This window comes from Heteronotia binoei, chromosome 13 (assembly GCF_032191835.1).
Source record: "Heteronotia binoei isolate CCM8104 ecotype False Entrance Well chromosome 13, APGP_CSIRO_Hbin_v1, whole genome shotgun sequence".
NCBI lineage: Eukaryota > Metazoa > Chordata > Lepidosauria > Squamata > Gekkonidae > Heteronotia > Heteronotia binoei.
Window position 1 is genome coordinate 30,862,204 of NC_083235.1, and position 17,419 is coordinate 30,879,622.

The window sequence follows — 17,419 nt, forward strand, 5'->3', positions numbered from 1 at the left end:
TTTCACATTTATTTTTTTCAAGCTATTTTAAGAAGCCATAGCAAAAAAAAAGGCTATTTTCTGGTAGATTTATGAGGTAACAGTATATCTGGCTATAACTCTCTGAACCAGTTAATAGACATACTGGAGAAACACAAATGTTTGCACACTACTGGTAACATACATACTGTATAAGCAGCATGATTTGTCTGTTTGCCATAGTTAATTAATCCTTCTTAGAGATCTTGCATTTTTTATTTTAAAAATTCAGCTTCTTTCTCCAGCTCCACTTCTCCTTGTGGTTCATTATATTTTTATCTTACTTTTCTACTCTGTTGAGTTCAAAGCAGTATATACAGTCTCTCCCTTTCCCATTTTAATCTTACTACAAGCCTGCATTCAAGCAAGATTAGGCTGTGTTTGTGTGAGAGTGAGCAAGCAAAAGAGTAGCCCCTATGTGTGAGAGAACAAGTGAAAGATTGGCCTCTGGCAGAATGGGGATTTGAATCCAAGTATCCCCAGTCATAGTTTGACACTAACTGCAACACTACTGTGGCTTCCCAAGCTATGATTTTAATTTTTAAATTGCAAAGGTTCTTTAATTTATTTGCCCTGTAGAAATGGTTGTACTTTGTAGTGAGCTGTTTTGGTGACTATGGACAAAAGACTGGATGTAAACCTTTTATGTAAAAATTGATAAGCTTCAGGCATTGGAAAGGAGTTTCTTGAAACTCAGAATCATCTTGCAGAGGGATGCTGACCTAAGACTTGTTTCATTAGGTAGGCCATTTTTGACCAGGTCTCTAGGGGATTAGGCATAAGTTAGTGGTTTTGTGTTATGTTTTGTTATGCTAATAATGGGAAATACTTTAGTAGTTTAATATCCTAGTCACAAATGAGAAGCTATAGAACTATCCAGTAATTGCTGTCAAGTTGAAAACACATAGTCATAACCCAGGCAATTGATTTGGGGGTATCCTCTTCAGTCCTATAACTTGGTTCCTATAGGGCATACTTTCTAGAGGTTTAATTAGATAATTATATGCTTTTAATGAGGCAAATATGGAAATAGCTAGAAAGTGTTTCCTGAGGATGTCCTAATAGTTTCATTTTGATTATCTGCCATGGCTAGAACTAACAATTGTTTGCCTAAGTGTAAAAAGCTGTCTCTGTTTCTAAGCAGTATCCTACAACGAAATAGTGGCTTTGTCCTGCCCACCACAGGGTCTCACAGAAGAGATTTTCAGGTCACAGTCCAACACCAAAGTTCTGGGTCAGATAACACAATAAGAATGCAAAGTCAGAAGGCAGTCCACAATTAGGTATCGTATTCCAGAGGCAGGGTCCAAAAGAGTCCAAGGGCCAAAGTCATCAGTTTCCAAAAGCAAAGTAAGTCAGGCAACTGGTAGGATAATCAGCAAGGTTATAGGCAAGTTGATCCCATGCTGGCTCTAGCCTCATTGCAGTCTCATATAGAGCATTCCTCTATAGGTGGAGGCTGGTCCCACATTAAGCTCTTCTCCACAAACTGAGTCAGCTGCTTTATTCATGAGAAGTAGTGAGGCCCAGGTGCTATGATGACTTACTGATTTCTCCTGGCATTCACTCAGCGGTGAGGAGGTCTTGGACTGCTAAGCATACACACTCCTGGGTGTCATTCAAACCTCAGCCGTTCGCCTTTTCTGCACCTTGTGATGGGCCCGGCAGTGGATGAACCTATGCTGGAACCTCCTGGCTTGACAGCCCTGCTGGCTCAGGATTCCTTTGGGGAGGCTCTGAGATCCCAGACTCACTGTGAGGGTCTGCCAAAGCGGAGTTTGGGAATAGGTTGTCTTCCTCCTCCAGTGAGGACTCATCTTCCCATACTAAATCAATGTGGTCCCAGACAGGCCTAGAGATTAATGTATTCTGCCTGGGGTATTGATGATAAAGATCACCAAGTTAAATGTTGAGTTTGTGTTAAAATAAATCTTCACGTTTTGTATAGCTGAGCTGTGCCAAAGTAGGTTCTTACACTTAGATGCTACCTCTGACTTCTGCAAGTGACCATCCTTGATGCTTTAGAAAGGTTGTGGTTCCCAAAGAATGCGTGGTATTTGCCAAGAATGTGTGGTGTGCTATTGGGGGAGCCTGAGGTTGTTGACTCAGATATTGTTTACACAATCACTTCACCAGAGATGAAAGGAAGAAATTAACTTTACCAGGAGTGTTTGCTGCTTTCACTTCAGCCTCTGAATCATCCATTGACTATGTAAGCAGATCAGATTATTGTCTTGACAGTCTCAGAAACACCCTATCACTGATCTGAGGATATTCATTTTTCTTCTTTTTGTCCCTTGCCTGACTAGCTACAACTTTTCATTCCTTTGTAAGTAGGAACCCACATGCAGTATCAAATGTTTAAAGTACCTTTCTTGTAGTCTGTACTGTGTATCTTTCCCACAGTCCTTACTGTAAGAAAACAGGCTGCATTTTCTTTTGGTGTTTATTTGGGCCTTATATTCCCCCCCCCCCCATGATTGTTTTGGGGAACAGAGATGGAATGGGTCTGCTTTCTCTTGATTAATTCTCTTGCCATAGGGAGGAATGAGTGGTAATCACAGATTTTGGAATATGGAATCTCCATTTTCATGTGGAAAAGTTTGATCTCTCAGTAGCAGAGGGAGAGTCTGCATTCAGGTAACTTTAAGCAAGCTCTGAATTTAGGAAGGGAAGATACAGATTGGTTAAATAAATACACATTGAGAAATATCTTTTGTCTCTGTATATGGTATTTGTGTTTCCACTAGAAGCTCAGAGATCTTCATTTGTTTTCTAAAAGCAGACAACTTTACTAACTTTATGTGAGGTAACAGCTGTCCTCCAAAATATCCCTGAAGGATATCTCAGACAACTAAGCCATGTCTAGTTCTTGTAGTTTCAAACTTACTGGGCATATGAAAACAGGGGTTTTTGTTTTTTTAAAATGTTGACCTGAGGCTTTGGGAGAAAAATTACTTCTTAATGTCCAGCCACTGGCTTGTATTTCCAGTTACTAAGGTCCCAATTGAAACAGATTAAATTTGGTATAATCTGATTGTGCAGATTAGTACATATAGTTAATGTACCCATATTTTAGCATTTGAATTGAAGCCTCCCAGCATAAGAAAAGGATGTAATTTTTTTAAAAATCTAACTTTTAAATTCAGCTGCCATTGAAAGAGTTAGTCTAAAATATGAGACAGTTCTCTGCTCTTAAGAGTTTTGTGTGTGGAATGGTAAGAAATTGAGGAGTGGAATTTAGGTTTAAAATAGCTACAGTTAGGGCATGTAGCTTCAGTATACAGTAGTTTCCGAACTGGTGTGGATATGAGTTAAGGGAGCCCTTAGAAGTGATGGCAACAGTGTTTTACTGGTAGCTAGGGGATTTTGAGCCTCTGCAAGTGAAGGTTTTGGGGAGCTCCTCCCTGGTCAGTTACAGTGCATACAAAAAATGCATGTGGTAGTAAAAGAGAAGACCACCACAAGCAGCAGCACAAGGGGCATAATTCCTTCTGTGGGAGACATGTTGCTTGTCTCAAAGCTACTGCCTTCTCCCACTCCTTTTGTCTTTAAGATACTGTAGAAATACTTGTGAGGAGGGGAGTACATTTCCCCTCCTCTTCTATATGTATGTAGGTCCCTTTATTTGGTTTAGGATTATGGGGAAGACCATAGAATTAGTTATTTCCCCCACGGTCTTTCTTGATCTGAGATGGTGCTACAGAGCTGTAGCTTTCATCAGTGAGGTGGACATATATAAGCCCTGGGCACTGTGTGTATTCTTTTCACTATACCTGTTACCTCTCATACTGGCTACCATGAGGCCCTGAGAAGTCTGATCTCAGGTGGTGGCTTTGGGAGTTTGTTGCTTCTGAGAATGCAGAGGTTGTGATAGTATATTTAAGCACAAGATCCCAAGGTCTGATTCATTCCTTCTGCTGTCCCCCCAGCCATGCAAGCTAACTTGATTGGTTTTGCATATGATTAAGTCAGAGATATGAAGGTGTAGAAAAATTGGGAGGGGGGAAGAGGGTTGAGAGGACATTGTATGTTTTTCGCAATATAAATTGGAAACTTGGAGGCGCACTGAAAAGTATTAAAATCTTATCTTTTTGCAGTGTGTGAATTTTTTCAGACAGTTTTATTCATTCAGAATATGTGGTATGAATGTTTTATGCAAAAATATAAAGCATTATATAATCATTCCTTTGTATAGTGATGTATGCAAAGTACCATCAGGAATATGTATGCTGTTCTGATGCATTTTGGCATCAGTTAGTATGATACAGATAATACATTGTTTTGATATTTTCAGTGTTTTAAAGTTTAACTCTGTGTTCAGATATGCTGCTGTTTCTCAGTTTGCAGTTTCTCAATCTCTCCCCCCTGATACATGTTCTGAGATTAAGCAATTTGTGGTTCTTTCTTTAGTATACCCCATGCCCTGTGGCGCAGAGTGGTAAAGCTGCAGTACTGCAGTCGGAGCCCTCTGCTCACGGCCTGAGTTCGATCCCAGCGGAAGCTGGTTCAGGTAACCGGCTCCAGGTTGACTCAACCTTCCATCCTTCCAAGGTCGGTAAAATGAGTACCCAGCTTGCTGGGGGGAAAGTGTAGATGACTGGCAAAGGCAATGGCAAACCACCCCATAAAAAGTCTGCTGTGAAAACGTTGTGAACGCAATGTCACCCCAGAGTCGAAAACAACTGGTGCTTGCACAGGGGACTACCTTTACCTTTACTTTAGTACTGGATATATTGGTAATTCTGTATTTAATTTGTATTTATGCATTTGCAGAAGTTATACATTATGCATTTAAGGTAGTAAATGCAGTAAAATAAATTTAGAGCTAAAAAGAAGGTAAGTATTTCATATATGTCAAACCCACCATTTATTTTTTTTCCCGTGGTTTAAAATTTTTTGGTAACTTTGTATCTCCAAACTTGATGGTTCTCAGACAGTGAGCTGGAACTCAAAAGTGGGTTATTATCATTTCAGAGGTGAGCTATATGGCCAGGAGGAAGACAGAAGAATAGAATGAAGGGGGGGGGGGCTATGGGAATCTCAGTGTTAAATTTACGTAGGTTGTGCTCTGAATAATGTGTCAATGGTCATGCAATGCAGCTTGTTGCTCAGTAAATTCTGTATTGTGTATAAATACTAAATATGAGAAATAATATAAACTGGTAAGAGATTTCTGTGTTTTATATTGGGGAGGAAGAAAATAGCACTGGTTTGTCATTAAAGTGGGTCCTGGAAAGGTTAATAAACTGCCATTTCAAGGTATTTAAGATCTGGTTTATCTCTTTGCTTTTATATTATTAAAACTTTCTGTTTTGTTTTAGGATCACACAGCCTGAAACTTGTGTATTGATGTTTTCAGATGCTGGCATAGGAAATAATTTCCATTTATGAGAGGTGTTTGGTAGAGATTGCTTAAGAGATACATGTGTCTGAAGTGGCAACGTATTTCTGGCTTGGATCTAATAGATTTCCTAGTTTCTGATACCTGGTTTAGGTCTTATTTATTCTAGGTATTCTGCATGCTGTATGATTCCCCCCCCCCCTAAAGATTTTTATGCACTACAAAATTCTGGCTTTGCATGAAAATCATGCAGGTAGCTATGGGTAACAGATGGTAGCTGGAGCTATAATTGAAGCCTAGCCTACCTCACAGGTTGTGGTGAGGATAAAGTAGAGGACAGTAGATGACATAAACTGCTTTGGGTCCTTGTTGGGGAGCAAAGTGGGATATAATGAAGGAAATAGTGTTATGCTTTGATGCTACTGTATTGTAAACCTGTCTGATCTTTCTGTCCATTACAGATTTTAGTTGGTGTAGCTTGTGTATACAACTTTTGTTAGATGCTTTGCCGGGTATAGTACAGCCATATATTTAATGATAAGTTCACCACCTTGCACAACAGGAGTGCAGTCTTGCATGCTGCAAAACCTTGTTAGCCAGAGGTTCTATGATGTTCTATGCAGTAAGAAAGGAGCTTACACGAATAATATGTGTAAGATGTATGCATGTGCATCTAGTGCCTATGGTATACACTGACATTCCTCTTCAGACATTACAAAAAATGCTGCAGGCTAAGTCATATGTTTCTGCACATTCAGATGGTAGCATTTTATTTATAATGTCAGAAGTCACTGAATAATGCTTTTTTATGCTGTCCCGTAATATCCCGAGAAAACCCCCAAAGTAACCTGAGTACTGGGAGAGGGGGGAGTAGATATAAAACAGCCCTACAATTCTTGTAAATCCCTCAGTTCTTTTTAAAGCTTGTGACTTATGAACATTGACCCTGTGCTAGCTTCAGTAAGTGGGGCATCTGAAGACCTTTCATAAAGCGTTGCTTCGCATAGGAAACTACATTACACTGCTGTGCTGGCTTTAGATAAATTGAGAGGTGAGGTTTAAGTGAACTGTGAAAAGCTCCCTTGGTTTTCATGAATAAAATGCATGGAGCAACATGTATGTATGTGGCACACTCTGTTTATAAAATATCGTTTATAATAAACCATTACTTTCCCTGTCCCCTTCTTGCCTCTGTACTAAATGAAGATTTCAGTTCTTCGCATGTTGTGTGATTTCTGACCATCCCTTCCTTAATTACATTGTGTATGTAATGTGGTACGTATGTGGTATGAAATGGGAATTCTCAGACTTTGAGCTTTCCAAGGAAAGGAGTGTTTGGCGTTCCTTGAGTGTGATAGCAAAAGATAGTGGCTTATCTTGTGGTGCCCACACTTGCCCTCAACTTGGTCACAAACATATCATAGGAATCAAGATTACTTTGTCAGTCTGTGACTGGCAAAGGGAGCTTTGACTGTCAAAAGCACATGGCCTGAAACTTTTTGGTCTCTTAAGTTGCTGCTGGATTCAAATCTAAAAGGTTACTTCTTGTAAAACTAGGCTGCAGAATGCTTTGAATTCCCTGTTGGAGGGGACTGTTTTGCATTTTTGTTTCCTATAGTACTGCTTTTAAAAATCAGCATTGGTAATTAATAGATCCAGGTGGTCAGCTGTGTTGGTCCGAAGCAGTAGAACAAAGTTTGAGTCCAGTGGCACCTTTAAGACCAATGAAGTTTTATTCAAGTTATGAGCTTTCATGCTTTTAGATCCTGAAGTTGGTTGGTTGTCTACCTTATGGAGGTCTCTGTCATGTTCTAAGATCCACATAATATAAAAACTATTTGATTTTTAGTCCATTGTATTTCAGTATGAAGATTTTCTATACTTTGGAAGTTTGGTTTTTGGAAAACAGGGCTGAAAAGATTTTAGGAAACGGGATTCAAAATGTTTTTCCAGCCCTGGTATAAGTTCTAGTTTTAGTATTTATATGTTAAATAAATTTGAATGCAGCTTCATTCTTTCGCTGTCTGTGTGATAAAATAGAAATTGGTTGGATATTATTATTATTATTAATCACCTCATCCCAGCTGGTGCCAGGCTCTAGGTAATGTACCACAAAAGGTACATATTAAATCAATAAAACCAGTAATTTAAAACAGTTGCTTGAAATGTCACTGAGTTTTAAGTTCATTTTCAGTGATTCTTCTCTTTTAAGAGAGAGAGAGATCTAATGTGTGTACTCCATTCTAACAAGCCCTATAGGTATTCTTCTATATTCATTTGGTATACCTGTAAATACTTTCTACTGCACAGTACATCAGTTATATAGCTGCAAGGTTAACTCCAAAATTATGTTTACTTTTTATGTACTTAAATCCATACAGTGTATTACTGTGCTTTAAATTGAAAGAATGCATTCTCTTAATAGTTAAGGCATTTCTCATTTGTATTATGATCCAGATTGTGCAAGCTTCATATGAGAATATAAAAGATGCTTTGCAAGAACCTTGCCCAGATTTAATCAAGGGGACTTTTGTAAATCCTCCAAAATGTTTGTTCCATATTTGCACTGGTTTGTTCCATTTTTGGATGTACAGCTGTGTTTTAGTAGCTGAATACCAGTACATTTGCACATGCTTTGTGTGGGTACATGTTCAGGATGCAGCAGGTACACACTGGTAATACAGAAAATTGATGTGTGCAGGAATAGGATGAAGAACTTTTGCATGCAGCTACAATTGTGTGTGTTTATGGAGCATACATGATAAACATGATTTCTCTGAGCCCAGTACAAGCTTTAACATAGCTCCTCACATATGTACAGACAGTCCCATCCAATCGCATGATATGAAATAAAATGTTGTGTTTTATTTTGGAAGTGATACAAGTAGACTACTTCATGGTAACATAATTGAACCCTAACTCATTCCACCACCACATCTTGCATGCCCAGTATCCATTCGCCTTTCTCCAGTGCTCAGACCCATATAGTATTTGGGTACAAACGGGTGTATTAATTTGCTTAATTTTTAATTTGCTTATAGGAGACATGTATGTAAAGCAGTCATGGTGTTTCTAAACCAGTTCCTCCCCACCATCACCACGACAGAGGCTCCATTCTGCAATGGCAGTAACCATTCTTAGCTTGCAACAGGCCAACAGGCCTGTGCTTAAATGGACAGGTTATTGGAAGCAACATAAATAGTTGCAATATGTACACACAGTTAATTCCCTGAAGAGATAACGTTTGCTTTACTACAGTTTTTAAAATCCAGCTATTAAAACAAAAAAGCTGTGTTTATTTCTAAAATTTACATGGCAGGGATTTCTTTATTTACTCTTCCTTTTTTATTAATAAGAACAGCTTCACTTACTGCATAATAGAACTGAAGCTTTGTTATCCGTGACTGTAGCTGGTGACAAACTGCTCTTGCCTTCAGTCTTGTAGTTTATCCACTGGGGAGCTAGATTATGGTCTTGTAAAGTGGAGCACTACTCCTATAATCCCTTAATTAATTACAACTTTTAAGCCTGCTCCCACTGAAAATATCACTCCTGCATCAAGAAGACTTGGATTTATCTCCTTGTATCTTAGCTGTACATGCTGCCTCTGTGTTATGTAGAATCCCTTTATAAATGCATACGTCACTTTTGTGAAGTTGAAGGGAATCATGAAACTGGTTAATATTTTTACCTACCTTCTGCACAAGAATGATAACACGCTTGTCATTGAATAACCCAGTTTACCCCCATTTTAGGGAGTAAGGTTGGGGAAAAGAGAGAAAGGTAATAAATTCAGTAATAAATGGTGTTTTCCATAGTATTATTTTAGGAGCTGGATCTATTCAGGATCTATCTGATACAAATGTGAATAATTGTTTTAGTCTGGTGTGGTCATTCACCATTGCAATAGTGGCTGGTGGAGCACTAGAGAAGATTTATGTGTCCTTTTTCAGAAATAACTTTCATGGAATTCAGTTCTCATGTTAAACATTTTCACTATTGGGGCTTTAAGTGCTATATAGCTTAACTTGGGGATCTGCCTCACTGGCCCTTACGTTCTCCCTCACCCATTCTGTTTTTTTGTTCTTTTTGTCATCTGCAATAAAATAAGCCAGTCCACAATGGTTTCTATATGTAGAATTGCACCATATGATACTCACTGGCAAATAGGAATTGGTCTCCCACCTCACCCCCACTGCTTGGCTAAATCAGGGAAGAAGGAGCTCAGTGGTTTTAGCTACACACTCGACCCCCCCCCCCAAAAAAAAAAATCCCAGAGGAGATGGTCCCCAGAAGTTTGATTGCCTTCCATGCCCCTCAAGGAATAATTCTCCTACATTTATCACTATTGTTGAAATGCATTCCTTGAAAGCACTGCACAACTGGTATCTATGGTAATTCCTTCCTCTTTCTTCTTTGGCTTATTTAATAATTTTCTCCCCTTGTGTTTTTTTTTGTCTTGTGTAGTTCAACTGTGAGAAATATGGGAGACGACAGGCCATTTGTGTGCAGTGCCCCAGGCTGTGGACAGGTATGTTTACAGTATACTTTATTGCAAGTGTGTCATTGTGAATCAAAGTGGCTGTTTTATCACTAAGGCAAAGAGTTTAAAGCCAGCGTTTTACGTGATCACTGGAGGTAATCAGATCGGAGAATTTGCAGTGTGTAAATCCAGGTTACGAGCAACTGCAAGGGCTCTGAAGTAATGAAATTTGCCTGGCTTCTGAGCTGTGTTGGTATTCTGCTGATTCTCCCCCCCCCCCCCCCCAATAATCATAGAGTTCAGAGGGGAACCAACCTCATACCAATTACTATTTGATAGCAACTGTGCTTATTTAACCAAAGAAGCATTACCCAGTTATGTCACATGTCACATTTAAAAAATGTATTTATTTTAGTACATTTTTATCTTATCCTTCATCCAAGGAGCTCAGGACAGCATGCTTCATATCTCTTCCTCCATTTTATCCTTACAACAACCCTGCGAGGTAGATTAGGCTGAGACTGGCTCTTGTTTACTTATCAGGGTTCAGGGCAGAGTGGGGATTTGAACTTGTGTTCTCCCTCTGAAGTGGAGGCCATCTTATGGGTGATTTCCATCCTCCTTGTAGAGAGGCAGGAATTAAAAAACTTCACTTCCTGTTCCTGCTGGGAGTCATCATCAAGTCAGTTCTTTTCCTGCTACAGTAGGGAGAACATCAAAGATAGACTTCGCTTTACCTTTACTTGCTTTTTTCAGTCTATCTGTGATCTTGACTATCCTTGTGTTTTGCTACTCTAATTCCCTCTTTAGTCATTTCCTTGATCTTAATTCACTAGTCATGTCTCTCATCTAGTCTGTTTTCTTTCTCCCTCTGCCTGGTGCCAGAGCCACTGGCCCCAACCGCCATTTTCTTGCTTAGCCACATAGACCTCCTTCATGGGTTCCAGTTTGTCTTCAGAGTCATCAACATAGTGGATGAAGAATGCTGAAGAGGACGGCAAGAGGGAGTGAAGCCTTTCATCCTAGCGGAGCCAGCAAGACCCAAGAGCTGCTTGCAGTGGGCTCCTCGTGCTCCCTTTTTATGACTTTCCGGAAAAGTGCGCCAAAAGCAGCTGCTCCGTTCCTGCGTGCCTGAGTCCAACAGCATTTGCGTGTCATTTTGAGTCCAACAGCATGCAGTAAATCCATCCAGGCTCCATAGCAGATCATCCCCTCAGCAACAGTGAGCTGTGTGCTTCAGGAAGCCTTACTGGGGACCCCAGATCTAACACTGGCAAGGCTCTGCTCCTGATGCAAGGGAACACATCTGTTACATGCTCCTCCAGAGTTGACCTATCTGAGGCCACTCAAGGAATGTCTCATGGAGATCTGATCCCAATGCTTTTCCCCTAGGATTTCTTTTCAGTTCTTAGAGATTGGATGAGGAAGGAAATGCAGGAATTTTGTAAAACAAAAGGGAAAAGATGCTGCAGGTCTCCTTCCTCATCCTCCTTTTGCCCTTCCCCTCCCAGAAGGCCCAAAGGGATGTGTGACCATGCTTGGCCGACTAAAATGGCACAGAAACAAATAGCTTCCCAGGAGGAAAATACAGATCTTTCTCCAGGGGGGAGGGACCCTGCTAACAGGCATAGCAATAGAGAAGAGGGGGAATTTCTGACTGATGGGGAGGATTTGGAAATAGAAGTCCCTGAACCATCTCAAAGATTTAAAACAGAAGATTTCCAATGTCTGCTTACCAGAACACTCACTGCTCTAGATTTACATGATGATTCTGACATGGAGGAAGGAGGAAAGTCCAAAGTGAAACACAAGGAGGGAGATGTTGAATTTCCCCCAAAAAAGGCAACATGCACAAAGGCTTTCCCTTTCCCAGCCTACTTTGAATGGCAGATTAGGGCACAGTGGAAGAAACTGTTTGCCAATAAACAGTACACAGGTTTTCTTAAAAAGCTGTATCAGTTATATTCTTTTACTAATGACTTTTTACAGATTCCTTTAGTGGACTCTCCAGTTAAATCTCTTCAAAGCTACAATCTCATCTCTGAGGATGGCCAGGATACATTCTGGACAAGAAGGCAGAATTTGCCTTATGAAGGGTGCACAAGTCATCCACGATGGTGCTTAGGGCATCTGCAGTAGGCTCCATGGAGGCAAGGGCATCCATCGTCTGGATGAGAAAGTTGATCAGCATGCTTCCTGAGGATCAACACCACTCTGTAGAATGGTATTCTGAAGGTGATTCCTTCCTCGTGGATTCTACTCTAGACTCCATGGTCTTTGCCTCCAGAGCCATAGATTCCTCAGCAGCAGCTAGACGCATGGTCTGGCTGAGGGCATGGTCAGTGGATACTCACTCAAAGAATATTGTGTTATCCTATCCTTTCAAAGGGGGACATCTTTTTGATGAAGCTCTCAACAAGATCCTGGTGGAGACCAGAGACAAGAAAATGGCAATGCCAAAATTCATACTCCGCCAAGATTGAAGGTCTTCATATCAGCCCTCCTTTCATCTGGTACACCCTAAAGAAAAGATCTGGCACACTTTGGATGTCACAAGAGCACTGAAATGCTGTATACATAGTACCCAAGATATCTGCAAGACAGACTCACTTTTCATAAACTTATCTCCACCTTACACGGGCAAAAAGATGTCAAATGCTACCATTAGCAAAATGGTGCATTTGTGCATCACTGAGGCCTACAAGAGTCAAAATATTCCCATTCTTCCAGGCATAACAGCTCACTCAGTGAGGAGTGCGACCATGAATGTGGCACTTGCAAATAGGGCTTCAGTGGAAGAGATCTGAAGGGCAGCTATGTGGTCATCTATATCTACTTTCATCAGACACTACAGAATAAATTCCTATGACTCTGCAGATGCAGCCTTCGATTGTAGAGTGTTGCAGCATGTCCTGGAGAATGCTGATGGTGAATGCCCACCCATTTTTTAGGGACAATGCTTTTGCATGTCCCACAAGATGGCCTCAACCTCAGAGGGAGAACGATCATTGGATACTCACCATGAGGAGTCCTTCTCCTCTGAAGATAGGAGGACATCTTGGCCCTCTCATGTCACCATTGCTATTCTCCAAATGTCCAACAACAAAATAATTTGCAAAAAGAGAATGCAACATTAACAGCATCAAATCAGCAGCAGACAGAAACGTCCAATGTTTCTTACTTCTGTCTTTATTGATATACCCCCGCTGTTAAGTCCTATTCTTTCTCGAATTATAGTTCTGACTGTTAAATAAATTGCTTTTTCCAGTTATGTTAAAGTTACTACTGCTGGTTGGAGTTCTTGAACTGACTTGAGGGTGACTTCCAGCAGGAACAGGAAGTGAAGATTTTTACTTCCTGCCTCCCTTCAAGTAGGATGGGAATCACCCACAAGATGTCCTCCTATACTCAGAGGAGAAGGATCCCTCATAGTGAGTATCCAATGGTCATTTTCAAATGGAGAAATATTCTTATTCAAGGGGGATAAGTAACCTTTTGGTCTATAGTGGTAAATTTTCTTAACTATCTTTGCTGTCAGCTGGGCATTTCTGCACTGAGGTTTGTGATGTTTTGTATGTATGGTGCCAGTGTATGTGATAAAGAACACAAGACCAAAAGTGTAGCATACATACATGCATGCCATGCCAGAAATGATTTGTTTGTCTGTTTGCATAATGGGGAATACTACACATTTAAAAATAGCAACTTGGATTTCAGCGTAGTAAGTGCACAGCAGAAGCTGCCTCTTAGGCTGCAGTCCTCTGCATAAATAGAAGTTGCATTGAAATCTGTAAGATCTAATGTTCAGTAAATGTTTATGGGATTGATTTGTTAGCAAAACTGGGTTGAAAAAACACATAAAGCTAAGCCATGCAGCCTTCTTGCAGTGTGTGCAAAATACATTACATCTTCTTTGTAACATTGTTGTTCGGTCGCACAATCGAATCTGACCCTTTGTGACCCCATGGACAAAGTCACGCCAGGCCCTCCTGTCTTCTACCATCCTCTGAAGTCTGCTCAAATTTGTGTTTGTTACATTGGAAACACTGTCTAGTCATCTCATCTTTTGCAGTCCCCTTCTTCTTTTGCCTCCTGCCTTTACTACCATCAGGATCTTCTCCAGGGAGTGCTCCCTTCTCATTTTTTGGCCAGAGTATTTCAGCTTCAGCATCTGACCTTCCAGTGAATAGTCTGGGTTGATTTCCCTTAGGAATGATTTGATCTTCTTGCAGTCCAAGGGACTCTCAAGATTCTTCTCCAGCACCACAGCTCAGAAGCATTTATTCTTCTGCGCTCAGCCTTCCTTATGGCCAACTCTCACAGCCATATATTACTACTGGGAATACCATCGCTTTGACTGTATGGACTTCTGTTGGCAGGGTGATGTCTCTACTTTTTATTATACTGCCCAGGTTCACCATAGCTGTCTTCCCAAGGAGCAAACTTCTTTTAATTTCATGGCTACAGTCACCATCTGCAGTGATCTTGGATCCCAGAAATGTGAAGTCTGTCACTACTTCCATGTCTTCCCCTTCTATTTTCCAAGGTGTGATGGGGCTGGATGCCATGATCTTAGTTTTTTTGATGTTGAGTTTCAAGCCTACTTTTGTGCTCTCCTCTTTCACCCTCAACAAGAGGTTCTTTAGGTCCTCCTCACTTCCTGCCATTAGAGTAGTGTCATCTGCATATCCGAGGTTGTTGATGTTTTTCCCAGCAATCTTAATTCCGGCTTGTGTTTCATCCAGGCCAGCATTCCGCATGATGTACTCTGCATATACATTAAATAAGCAGGGTGACAATATACATCCTTGTCGAACTCCTTTTCCTATTCTAAACCAATCAGTTGTTCCATTTCCCACTCTGACAGTTGTTTCTTGACCCTTGTACAGGTTTCTCAGGAGACATTTGAGGTGGTCTGGTACTCCCATCTCTTTAAGGACTTGCCACAGTTTGTTGTGATCCACACAATCAAAGGCTTTCGCATAGTCAATGAAGCAGAAATAGATGTTTTTCTGATACTCCTGCGCTTTCTCCATAATCCATCAAATGTTGGCAATTTGATCTCTAGCAGGGGTGTGCAAAAAAAAAAATACGGAATTACATGGATTCGGAAATACACGGAGGCAAAAAGATACAGAATGCGGTGTATTTCCTATTACCGGAATAGCCGCATATACGGTAGATGCGCGGCTATTTCCGAATATATGGCCCCATTATACCCTATGGCCATTGAAATCAATGGCAAAATAGGGTATATTGGGAGCCACCTGGAGGGGAGGGGGTTTGAGGGAGAGCACCCACATTTGCCGGGGACATTCAAGGGACTCTCCCCTACAAACCCTCCAAGTCCCAAAAAGATTGGGCCAGGGGGTCCCATTCCAGGGACACCCAAAGAGGGTGCCCCTATCCCACCATTATACCCTATGGGCCATTGAAATCAATGGCAACATAGGGCATAATTAGAGGCTACTGGGGGGCAGGGGGTTTGAGGTAGAGTCCCAAAAACTGCAGGGAACTCTCCCCTATAAAACCCCCAAGTCCCAAAAAGATTGGGCCAGGGGGTCCCTGTCTTTGGGCTCCCCAAAAGGCCCATTGCCAACAATGATGGGGAAAGCCCAATTAGCCACTTCCTCCACTATAATTGCTGTGGGGAAAGTGGCTCTGGCCAGAGGAGGGTTTGAGGGAGAGGCCCCAAAACTGCAGGGCAGCTTCAGGGGACTCCCCAGCATGAATAATAATAATAATAATAATAAATTTATTTTTATATCCCGCCCTCCCCCGCCAGAGGCGGGCTCAGGGCGGCTCACAGACATGGAAATTCCATGAATTAGTTAAAACAATATAAATAACAATTATTAGATATAGTTAATTACATAATAATTTAAAATGAATAAAATAGATAAAAGTAGGTGCTATAACCCCCTGGCCCCAAAAGACTGGCCCCCATCCATGTGTGTGGATGGGGACTGGAGAAATTTGGATCGCTTTGCAGTTCTTAAACCAGCATTCACTTTTGGTTTTGAGATGGATGAGGGGTGGGGGGGGATGCACTGCCAATCAGTGGGCACCCCAAAAGGAACACTGCTCGCAATGGTGAGAAATAACCAATTAAAGCCACTTCCTCACTGTAATTGTCATGGGAAAAGTGGCTCTGGGGAGCAGGAGGTTTTGAGGAGAGCCTTCCAAACTGCTGTGCAGCTTCAGGGCACTTTCCCACACAAAACCCACAAGACCAAAAAAAAAAAATTGAACCGGGGGTCCAATTCCTGGGGCACCCAAAGCCAAACCTAACTTCACACCAGAGAATCTCTATAGGACCCAAATGCACTACATCCCTCTATCTACTCTATGATGAACCCTGCAGGCCTGGAACCAATGCAAACCCAGTTGCCAATGTCACTGCCACACAAAACACAATCTGCTCAAGGTCTGCTCTGCAGACCTGGCTGCCGCAAACCCAGATGCCAGCTCTCCAGCCCTGCCCCAAACAACATGGGGAGAGCTGGCTAAGCACAACAAGCCTGCTGGTTCTGGGTCTCTCACCCAGGTGCCAGCTTCCCTGCCACAGAACACACAATCTACAGATGCCAGCTCTCCAGCCCTGCCCCAAACAACATGGGGCGAGCTGGCCAAGCACAACAGGTCTGCTGGTTCTGGGTCTCTCACCCAGGTGCCAGCTTCCCTGCCACAGAACACACAATCTACAGATGCCAGCTCTCCAGCCCTGTCCCAAACAGCACAAGAGTTGCGGTGGGCCACACCTAGCTCCACATCATTCTGTATTTGACACAAAGCAAGAAGCATTTAGACTTACCTTGAGTGATGGATGGTTGGCTGGTCCAGGCTCCTTTGCATTACCCAGGGTGCACCACGAGGAGGCAAGCCAGAATTGCACCCCAAATGAGGAAGATCACTGGGAGGGCCTCAGATTGTGTGAGAGGAAGGCAACCATTCCTTCTCTCTCGGCTCAGCAGTAACACACCAGCATCACTGTCCTATTAGAGGGACCTCAGCATTGGCATGGCTGCTGGCTGCCTGTCATCATCACTGGCATCTCCCTCTTTCTTCCTTCTGCCCCTGAAAAAAAACCTGGGTTATCCGGGCTGGGCCTGTGGGTGCTGTCAGTTACAGTTGGGGGCTGCAATGGCCCTTTCAGTATTATTAGGCATGTGTGGATGGGGACTGGAGAAATTTGGATCGCTTTGCAGTTCTTAAACCAGCATTCACTTTTGGTTTTGAGATGGATGAGGGGTGGGGGGGGCGGATGCACTGCCAATCAATTTCTGAGTTGAGGTTTTTGGGCTGTCTTCGGACTCCAGTCTGTTTTTAGTGGGAGAGCGTTTTACAACCACCTTCCAAGTGTGGGCCAAGAGAGGATGCAGGCACAAGTAGGTGCTCACTTCATTCACTCTCAAAGTCTACGTACGGGGAGCCAAACAGAGGCAAGTTGACCTTCAGGAAGACCAACTGCTCAACTGTCCAGGATTGCAGGCGATTGCGATGTGGGCTGACAATGTTGCCCATATGCGAAAAGACGCACTCTGCACGCTTGTCGGTGGGCATGAGAGGAACGC

General features: G+C 41.9%; 1 protein-coding gene across 3 annotated transcripts in view; it reads left to right on the plus strand.

The window, feature by feature from the left end:
- ATF7 (activating transcription factor 7) overlaps window positions 1–17,419 on the plus strand; it is a 136,511-nt gene that overhangs the window by 19,891 nt on the left and 99,201 nt on the right. For all 3 annotated transcript variants that reach the window (XM_060252361.1, XM_060252360.1, XM_060252362.1), the window contains exon 2: window positions 9,830–9,893. In XM_060252361.1, coding sequence (XP_060108344.1) covers window positions 9,846–9,893 — 48 coding nt within the window. In that variant the 5' untranslated portion in view covers window positions 9,830–9,845. The remainder of the gene's footprint in view (window positions 1–9,829; window positions 9,894–17,419) is intronic.